This window comes from Fukomys damarensis, unplaced genomic scaffold, assembly GCF_012274545.1.
Source record: "Fukomys damarensis isolate Sample0158 unplaced genomic scaffold, DMR_v1.0_HiC HiC_scaffold_11, whole genome shotgun sequence".
Classification (NCBI taxonomy): Eukaryota; Metazoa; Chordata; class Mammalia; order Rodentia; family Bathyergidae; genus Fukomys; species Fukomys damarensis.
The window spans coordinates 22416449-22427183 of record NW_022900923.1 but is presented as its reverse complement, the minus strand read 5'-3'; the positions used below and the strand labels follow the sequence as shown (position 1 = coordinate 22427183).

Here is a 10735-nt window from a genome sequence, read left to right as displayed (position 1 = left end):
CCGGCTCGTAACCGGCGACGGCTGTAGCGGAGGCTGCAGAAGGCGGGCGGTCCTCCGCGTGTTCATCTCTTCGACTGCTTGGGGTCGGGGCTGCCTCCGCTGCCGAGACCGAAGGTAGTAGGCGCTTTCTCTCCCTTCCTCTTTAGCAGAATCCGGCTGGAACTCTTTGGGCGGGGTTTGTCTTCCCACTGGGGACGTTTCTTTGGCCATCTGGGGTTCGAAGTCGCCGTACACTTCTGGCGGTTCCTCTGAGAACCTCACTTCCCGCCGGCCCTGCCGTGACGGAGGAGTTCCGTACGCGAGCGCGTCACCGCCGCCGCCATCTTGAGAAGCCCGGCGGCGCCTTCCCTCCCGCAGGGGGGCCCTGGACGTGACGTACATCCCCCAGCGCTCGCCCGCCGGCTCGGCCCGCCGCCCCTCGTCCGCCATAGTTGTTGGCGTAGCTGTAGCGAATCGTGAAGATAGTTTCGCCGGCCCCTAGGTTTTCTTACTGGCGGTGTCGATGGCTTCTTCGGGGATGTTGGGCGGTGCCTGCAATGGTCAGGGAGGCAGCTGAGAGTCGCCGGGGCCGCCACCTGCGTCGTCGCTGCTGTGCCGCAAACCTGCCTCTGGGCCCATGGTGTGTCTGAGGGCTGTGGGAGAGGCAGTGCCCGAGCTGGGTCAGCTGCTCTGGGTCACTCCCGCCTCCTGGCTGAAGGCACCAAAGAGGAGGAGAAGAAGGAGTAGGACATCCCTGTCCTCGAGCCGGAGGGAGGGACTGGTGGGGGCGACGGGCATAATGTTTGTACGACGTTTAGCTGCTAGCAACCACCCGGGAGACGCCCGTCCCGGCCCCCAGGGCGGAGAGTCCAGGAAAGGACAAGGGAGAAGAGGGCGGAGAATATCGAGCTGTACCCTCGGGTCCAGCCTGTTGCGCAGTTTCTCTGGAAACTTTTATCAACTGCCACCTTAGCTGTGCCTTTCCAAGTATCCTTAGCAGGAGTGAAGATGTGGAGATTTTTGCAGTAATCGTCTTTTCGTGGCGGAAATTGTAGGTGTAAGTTAGAAAGGTCGGCCAGTTTAAAATTTCAGATCACCTGTTGAGGTAGTCTAAAATCCTATCTACGGACACACTGGATAGATTTTCCCTTTGCGAAATGTACCCATAGCAAACAACCTCATTGCTTGGTCTTTTACACAAAAGTTCTATTCCAGCTGCGTTCTTAGGAAGACTATTAGTGCTGCGTTATGCATAGTGAGAATTAAGCATATAATTTTATTAAAGGCAGTACTGTAATTTTGAGTTGAGACCCAATTATTTTTACTTTGATTCTGTCACTGCAATATTACTGCGTTTGATTTAGGGTTCCTGCGTTGAGTTTAGTGAGCTAGAAAGCATGATAAAAACCAGTTCAGCTTTGTGTAAGCTATTTCAGATAGTGGAAAATCTGCAATTAACCACAAAGAGGGAAGGTCGATATAAAGTTGGTATAAAGTCTGAATAATTTGAAAGAAAGTTTAATGTTTCTTTCAATTATACAATTTAGAGGACTCTCTGAGATTGACTTAAATAGGTTTAAAAGTCGTAATTTAGATACCAATTACAGTGATTCTGGAAAAAGTAAAAGTTTTGTTCCTTCACTTAACTAATACTCATTTTACTCATCTGTTACGCAAACTTGCACAAATTTTAGATTTTTATGTTTTCACCGGTACATAAATTTGGCCATTGACACAAGGAATTATATGAATCAGGTAGGTTTTAACCCGTTTGGAGCCTAGTTTAGCTCTAGTTAAAGATACTGGACAATAACGAGAGACTGTTACTCTTTTAATCTTTAAAGGAAAATGAAAAAATTCTGTTGTCTGGATTAGCGGTTATATTTGGAAAATTTGTCAAGACTTCTACAAAGTACTGAAAAGTATTGATACTTAATACATGGCTTTTAATTATTAACTAGTGCTTTCTGTTATTACTACATACTAACTGGCTGTTATTACTACATACTAGTAAAAGTTCTTTAATAGACATACAGTAATTACTAAAGGCTATACATATCTTAAGCTTATTATGAACGTTAATATATATACTAAGAGCCTCCTTAAAACATTTATTAGGGCAGGAGACTATAAAAACTTGGATACTGGCTTGTAGAGCTTCTGTTTTTGAGAAACCTAAGGAAACGAGGCTGTACATATTCTGGATCAATTAGAAGAAGAGAGATTCTACAGACTATTGAATGATCATTAAGTGTTTTGATTTTTTCGAATCAAATGCTTGTAAAGGCATAGAAATGACCTTTCTTTTTTAAGATGAAATGACACATTTATTTGAATGGCCAAAATTCAAAACACTGACACCAAATATTGGTGAGAAGGTAGAGCATCAGGAATTTGCATTCATTGCTGCTGGGTATGCAGATTTGTATTAATTATTTTTTCATTGAGTTTATTGGTACTTTTTAAGTATACAGTGCAGTTACATTTATTATTGGGATCTTGTACCATTATATGACAGATCTTGGTTCTCATTTAGGAATGACTTTTCAAAGAAATGAATAACGAGAATGTTAAAGTAGATTCCAAAGCACATGAAGGTAACTAGCACTTCAGCATTAGCACATGTATTTGCTTAGGATTTTCCCTCTTTTGTCTAGGTTATAAGAATGTGTAATCCTAGCTCTGTCATAACTGCCCCCCCATACCTAGCAATTTTATAAAAACCGAAATCATTACTAACAGTGAGTGAAAACCAAACTCTTGTCAAAATAGATGTTCTCCTGTAAGTGTTTTCCAAACCTCAAAGGTAGCCTATTAGGAAGTAACATTACAGGGCTGGGGATTTGGTTCAGTGGTTCTGCTGCCCAAGCGCAAAGGCCTGAGTTTGATCCCTGGTACCAAAAAAAATTACAGAGACAGTGGATTCATAGCCAATATTATAAAGATTTGCCCCACCATCAATACCAACAATTACTTCATGAATTTGATAAAAGTGGAGGAATTCAGTGAATCAAAAGATGAGTAAGAAGCAATGGTTATAACAAAATATAATTATTAACTCATGTTTACTAAATATACTGTGTTAACAGAGATGGAGACATTTACCCAGGGAATTTGCAATATACTGTGGTACTGTATTAGATGCCAGGAGCATTCCTACATAAGTTGTGAGGAAAAATCATTTCATAATTAAAGTATGACTATAGCTGTCTAAGGCCTACTGTTGCCTCACCTGAGGGCCAGCTATGGAAAGTGGAGACAGCTCTCTTTTGCCCCGGGTCAGAGCTGAGGCCTCAGTGGTCTTTGGTGCTCAAAGGCTAGATAACATCAGCTGGCTCCTGAGGACTCAGCATAGTAATACTAAAGCAAAAGGTTTCACCTGGAGGGAGGAGTTCCTTATCTGCCAAACTAACCCCACCTATTGAGGTGGGAATGCTCCCCTCTTAGCCTTCATCAGCCTGAGATTTGCAAGGGCTTAGGGTCAGACTTGAGATCACCACTTCCCCAAGTCACCTGATACTCCCTCCAATTATTGTGTCCTCAATAAATAGTGGCTAGCTCCAAGACTGGTCCTTACAGCTCAGAGGCATTGATTTCCTAGCCTCCATGTTCTTTGAAATTAACGACTTTGTGGCCGCCCAGCCATCACAACAGGAACATGCCTGAGTTGGAGAGTGAGGATTGAGAAAGGAAAGAACACTCAAGCCTGAGTGGAGACCAAGAGAAGTCTGATTTATTTCACAGAAACCGCTCCTTTTATAGGCTCACATCAACAGGAAGCACCAAGCAACTATTTGTATCTTTATGCAAAGACCCCGATTTTCTGACTCTTTTAAAAGAACATCAGATCTGTGGCTGACTCTTTGAGTTTCTTCCATTGCAGAGTCAAAAAACAATTTTAACAAGCAGAGTCCTAGAAAAGTAACAAATGTTACATAGATTGTATCAATGCCTAGAGTGTAGAGGTGAAGTTTCCTTTTAAATGTCAAACGCCTAGAGGACCATGGCCCGGCTCCCACACGACTTGTCTTTTTTTCTTTAGCCCTTGCAGTCCCCCTTTCTATGCCTCTGATGCTAGGGATATTAGGGAAGTCAGATTAGTAACTGGCATTAATCCACTTACCTAGATATTAGGGTTATGTCTAGAAATCCTGTATTTTTCACTTTGGGTTTCAAAATAAAAGCTTTTTTTTTTAAAAAAAAAATACGTTTCTGAATCAGGATCTTACTGTAGTTCTGGCTGACCTTGTACTCACTATGTAGCCCAGGCTGGCCTTGAAATTTAAATTATCCTCTTCTCATCCTTCAGAATCTTGGGATTATAGGTATGTACCACACCTGGTTTAAAGCTGTTATTTTAAGTGAAATTTACTGAAATAATTTTTGAGCTTTAAGGCAAGCAGAAATCCAATTTAAAGAGAAAGCATCAATTCATTGTACATAATATTCAAATTTCTGGATGGATAGAGAAATAATTAGGATTGTGGCTTAATAGGAGCGAGGCTGAGAATTTAGCTCAGTGGTTACACTGCCCGCCTCAAAAGTGCAATGACCCGAGTTCATTCCTGACACCAGAAAAAACAAAACAAAACAAAACAAAAAAACCCACACATGCAAAAGAAAGGAACAAAATTGTTAATTTTAGTGAGGAAAAGTTTTAAAACAACCAAAGGCAAACATTCTCACAAGTGATAGAGAAATATTTTAAAGCTAATACAAATATATATCTGGAAATGTTACACTGAAATTAAAACAATAAAGCGAATGGAGTGCATTGTACTTACTGTCTTGAATTAGAAATTGCAGTCAGTTATCAAACAGAATCTGAGAGTCCTCCCAAATCCAGTGACATCTGTCAAAATGAGGATGATTGATGGATAAAGGCACCTAAAAGAATGTTACATATGAATAATTAACTCAAATACTTGAGCTTCTGTGTACTAGACAGTCCCAGTTCTAGGAGCTGGGGATACAGCAATCAAAAGACAACCTTTGAAGTTTATTTTCAATGGGCAGAATCAGGCAAAAAAGTCAAGATAAAAATAAAATAGTGAGTTAGAAATGTTATGAAAAAAGAAAAGGAAGGGAAATGAATTGATGTAGTTCAAGAACAGAAATTTTACTTAATTGACTTTGCCCCTAACCCAGTACATGCTTTAGGTAAATTGCTCGCCATCTCTCAATGTTCCCTGTGTTACTTAAATGAGAAGATCAAAGTAATTAGTTATTTTTGATTCATCATTTACTGTTACTTAGTATATACGCTATTTACAGGATCCCAACAACTTTGAGGGTATGTAACTTTGACCCCATTTGACCCAGGAATTAACTAAAGTTTTGATGAAGCAGCTACTTTGAGGATGCGCTCCTAGTGATGACAGTCTGGATTCCAAGTCATGTCTGACTGGTGCTTCCATGATGCCGACTACCTGTCTCTTTTGATTTAATGGGTTTTTCTAATCTATGAATTTAAGGTGGTTTTAAAGGTCAGAGTGGAGTGGTCAGACATCTCACAGCGATGTCTGCAGTCCTGTCAGCTCCTGGAGAGACTCAATTCTGGGCTCTTTTGTTTGGTTGCTAGGACTTTAAGCAGCTCCGGAGGAGGGCCTAGCTTTAGTAGCGGGTCAAGGGTGTAGAGTTGGGGGAAGAGAAGGCCGGAGGCGGAGAAGAGTGCCTACCCTTCCCGGCGTTCCTCGGGCCGGCGCCTCCCCTCTCTGTGGAGGTGGCTGTCACATGGGCGGAGCTAGACGACATTTCTGCGGCTGCAGTGTAGGAGTGCGTCCCGGTGTCCTGGAGCGGAAGGAATACCAGAGGCCAAAGGGCTCCCCTGATGCTGACAGTTCCACGACCTAAAATCCCACTAGAATTTGTAAGTTAAAAAAAAAAAAAAAAAAAAAAAGAATATGCAACTTTCCCATGGTTTGGTATCTGAACTGGTGTTTTCTTTCAAAAGGTCTTACAGAGCGGATCCCTCCCCACCCCCACCTCCCAAAGGCACAAACAGAAAACAAGGTAAGTTGAGGGTGTATTTTTGTTTGGGCATGAAACAGAACTGAATCTTCTAAACATTAAACAGGTTAAAGTAGGAGCAAATTTTTGGTTCGGACCTTTAAGATGTGAAGCAGAATTTCTTTAAGCTTTGAAACAAACGTAAACGGGAAAATTTGACGACTAATTCAGGTGGTAGTTACTCCCTTTACCTTCATGCGTAGCAGGATCCCAGGGGTTTTCATATTAATCTTTATTTTTTTATACTTAGTGGTGCTAAAAAAGGGACAAAGTTTGACGTTTTAGTTATTTCACTTACACTATGTACTCTGAATTATTTATGCTGAAAAAATTCACAAGTTTCCTCCTTTCAGCAAAGTCTAGTAGTGCTCTGACCTCTATCAGTGGTGCTTAATTGTTAGACTTTGTACTGTTTGACAGATCTGGAGATGAGGTACAGTATTCTCGTTCGACGTAGACCATTTGTTTTATTGTCTCTGGATTTTGAAACATGTATTTAGATTTGTAGGCAAGGTCTTTTCCTTGTCGTTGTTTTCTAAGAATTGAGACTGGCAGCTGTCCCATTTTGTTAGTTTTATTTTTTAAACATTACTTTGTAAATGACCAACAGCAGCTACTTTAATGAAAAAAGGGAACTTCATGGTAGAGGAACTAAAAATGTTCTTGGAATTCTTTGGATTAGAATAGTTTGAAAAAGTGACATTTGCTGTGGAATTTTTCTGAAGTTCTAAGTTTAAAGTGAGAGCCTCTTAGTTAACATTTATTGCATTGAATGCAGAGTTCACAGCTTGATAACCTTTTTTTTTTCCTTTTGGTACTGGGGATGAAACTCAGAACCTTGTGCTTGTGAGGCAGGCATCAGCACCACTGAACTAAATCCCTGGCCCTTGATGACTCATTTAAGCACTGTTTTATCTAGTTTTCTCCCTAATGTAGAGATAATACTAGTTTGAGCTCATCTATAGGGAACAAATAAAATAAATGGAATTTAACTAATTTAAGGATTTTTGATATTTTGCTAATGCATTGCATCTTGTACTGTGTATATACTTTTTTTGTTGTTGTTTTTGGTACTGGGGATCCAACTCTGGTCACTGAGCTAGATCCCCGGCCCTATTACTGTTTCAATAGATAAAATTGTTTTTCTACTTTGTCCATGTCTCCTTAGCCTTTGACCGTAAGTGTACAAAAACAAAACAAAACAAAACAAAACAAATCAAATTTAACACATTCCTTGTTAAATTCTGAATATTTTAAGTACTGTATATAAATAGAGCTGGTTTTGCCTTTATTCTGATCTTTTGATGAAATAGCAGCAGAACTTTGCTTTAGTGCAGTTTCACTTGGCTTTTCTCATCCCCCAAAGTAAAACCTCTCGTTTTTGTTTAATAGCTTAAGTAATAATGATGATTAGTTTTTGAGGACTTTTTTGTGCCCCCATAGGGATATTGCCCATATCTCATTGAACCCTCAAAATGCCTGTCGTCTAGGTAGTATTAGTACATTTTGTGCTTAAAAAAACCAAAGGCATAACAAGATTCAAGCCAGAAGTACGAGAAGTTGTTCAGGCCTAGGGAGTCTGACTTTAGCAGAGAACTGTGCTAGGTTCTGTATTTGTGTATTCACTGTATGGTATTAAATCACATATGTTGGCAAGAATTGATCACGAAAGGATGACATTCAGCTTCTTTTAATAAAAGTGATAGTATTTGTACTTCATAATTACTGGGATCACCACATTTAAAAATTGTAGTGCCTCGACAAATGATGCCCATGTTTATATTCTAAAAATTTTAGTGCCTCAACAGATGATGCCCTTCATCCATGTTTATATTAGTTGTAGCAATACAAATATTTCTACCTAGGCAAGTTCCTAGTACTAAATGTTTCTTTTTAAAAAAATTAGAGATAAAATGAACATAAAGCTTGTAATAAAGGAAAACTAACTTTTTTTCAAGAGGTATTTCTTAAAACTTTACACTTCATAGTGAGCACCCGAATCTGACAAACCCATTAAAATACAAATTTCTGCAGGAGACCCTCATAGATTTTGGTCTATTGGGTTCTAGGATGGGGCTCAAGAATTTGTAGTTCTAACAATCCAGGAAATGCTGATGAATCCCAGCCACTGAGTTTGGTAAAGTAAGGAAACAGTTACTGATATTTGTGGTAAACTGGGAATGGTGGTACTTGCCTGTAATCCCAGCCACATGAAAGACTGAGGCAGGAAGATCATGGGTTTCTAGACGGTCTAGACAATACAGTGAGACCCAATCTGAAAAAACAAATAAACCCACAACAGCCTAGTGGTTATTGAAGCATTGTTGGTTGACAGTGATACCCAAATTCAGTGAGCACTCAAATCTTTGTTTTTAAAGGGACCAGTACTTTTTCGGAGAAGTGGTTGATTCTCAAGCTAGGGCAGAGAAAATACAAGATGAGCCTGGAACATGTCACAAGTCTTGAAATTAAGGACGTAATCAGAAAAGTTTGGGGCTTGTTGAAAGAACACAAGCCAACTTGAAGCTCCTAATGGCCAAGTTTAGGACAATGTGAGCAGTAAGATGAGTAATACTGGTCCTGAATTTTAACCCATAAAATAGGTATCCATGAGTTCATACTGAACAAGTGGATAAGTAGGGGAAAAGGAGGGATACGGTAAAATCTTGCATTGTGAGTAACTTATTCTGTGAATGTAAGACAATTCTAATAATTTTTTTTTCTATTTTGAGGCAGGATCTCACTGTCTAGTTCAGACTGGCCTTGAACTCACTGTGTACCTCAGGCTGGTCTTGAACTTGCAATAATATCCTCCTGCCTCAACCTCCTGAATACTGGAATTACTTGGGTAGGCTACCATGCACAGCCTCTAATAAATTTTAACTTGATAAATGAACGATATCTTGCAATATGAGTAGTATGTGACACTGAATGTCACATGATCAAAACTGAGGCAGTGTTTTTTCTCTCTTTCTGTTTCTCACTATGGGATTGTGGGTAATTGTCTCCCAACAACAAGAATCTGTGGAGGGCTGGGGATTTAGCTCAGTGGTTTTGCCGCCCACCTCACAAGCACAGGACTGGAGTTCAATCCCCGGTACCAAAAAAAAAAAAAAAAAGGTTGTGGAGGAGCTCACATCCAGAGGAGAATGAGAAAAAGGTGGAGGAGTCTCTTCAAATGAGATTAGGGAGATCTGTAAAATGTGGGAAATGGTGCAAAATTTTGTAGAAAAATACCACCAGATAAGGCTGTAATAATGGGAACAATGAATCTGTTTAATGATGTGCAGTGTTAGATTTCTGCAAAATCCTCAGAAGGAGGCGTAAGCAAGTCTTTGGATGGATTCCTTGTTTAGGTTGCAGGAAAAGAAAAAAGATTCCATTGAGCCAAAAGATAGCAGTGATTTCTCTAGTCACAGTCAACCTACACAATAACACTCCTCTCTTGTCTGCTTTACACCTGTGAAGAAGGTTTTCAAAGGTAAATGCAAGTTAGTTTATTTTTCTTTATATTTTGTATTTTATCATTTTTATGTGAATCTTTTTGGATTGTGGAATGAATCATATGAATTTCCATTATCATGGGGAAATTGTCTTTGATATACAAATACTTTGGGTAGCAAACATGTTTTTGGAATTAATTAAACTCACAAACCAAAGCTTTATTATAATTCCTTCATGAGGAATTATAATTAAGAAACAAAGAAGGAAATGTAAAATCATTGTTAAATAAGTGGAACCATAGTTATTGTTGCACACAGAATCTACACATGATGCTAGTGGATGAAAGTGTGGGGATCAGGATATTTAAATAATCTCAATTTATCTTTCCCAAGATAATTATTAACTGCAAAGGAAAAATTTATACAGTGGAAATACCATGTAGACCAAATGATTCAGGTTTATATCACAGAAGACATGGATATCATGGATATGGTGATACGATGTGTTTGGGGCACATCATTTCTCTGAAGTTTGTTATTTCTGTCAAAAATACATAACCACTTTATCTGTCAAATCACGATAAAATATCACACAAACCCTAACTGAGGGACATTTCCCAAACTGGCCGATATCAAATGTTGAAATTAAGACAAGTAAAAATTGAAGAATTACCACATACTGGATGGTAAGGTAAAATAACTAGATGCAATGTGGGATCCTGGATTGGACTAGGGAACAGAAAAAGGACATTATTGGAAAACTGTTGAAATTGAACATGACCTATATTTTATTATTTGACTTTTATCAGTGTTTGTTTTTTGGTCTTGATGATTTTTAGATGTTGGATGAAGTATATGAGGGAATTCTGCATTATTTTTCCAAGTTTTCTGTAATTTTAAAATTCAGTATGTAAAAAGTTTAATAGAAGTATGTTAACTCGAAGTAGATACAAAACAAGTAGGGAAGTTGAACTAAAACTGGGAATCGATTATGCAACCCCTTATTGGAAATCTTAGATCCTTTGTGCATTACTATTGCTTTTGCATGGTCAGCCTGAACCATAGATGCAAATCAAGGTAATTGGGAGGGGGTAGGAAGAAGGCTAAGTAGGAAACTAAGTCTTTCTGTAAGTTAAGTAGGAAAAGAAGACTTTCTGTACTCAAAAAATACCTGAACTGTTGTTCTAGGAATCTGCAGGAAATGTAAGAACAGTTCCCTTAGAAAGTGATTGGAGGGCTGGGGATTTAGCTCAGCGGTTCGGTGGCCTGCCTTGCAAGTGCAAGGACCCGAGTTCAATCCCCGG

The 10735-nt window shown here is 39.4% G+C and overlaps 2 protein-coding genes across 15 annotated transcripts in view; one reads left to right on the top strand and one right to left on the bottom strand.

Annotated features, from left to right (window-relative positions):
* The window catches only part of Tor1aip1 (torsin 1A interacting protein 1), a 29339-nt gene extending 28513 nt beyond the window's left edge, over positions 1–826 (bottom strand). Inside the window, exon 1 of the mRNA XM_033761963.1 lies at positions 6–826. Coding sequence (XP_033617854.1) covers positions 6–429 — 424 coding nt within the window. The 5' untranslated portion in view covers positions 430–826. The remainder of the gene's footprint in view (positions 1–5) is intronic.
* Positions 39–10735, top strand: part of LOC104866369 (torsin-1A-interacting protein 2) — a 35987-nt gene continuing 25290 nt past the window's right edge. For 9 of the 14 annotated variants that reach the window (XM_010630267.3, XM_010630260.3, XM_010630261.3 and 6 more), the window contains exons 1-2: positions 5497–5848; positions 5933–5991. The gene's annotated coding sequence lies outside the window, so the exon portion shown is untranslated. Of the gene's footprint in view, positions 115–5496; positions 5849–5932; positions 5992–10735 lie in introns of those variants that run through there. The other 5 variants (XM_010630262.2, XM_010630265.2, XM_010630258.2 and 2 more) reach the window with 2 other exon arrangements.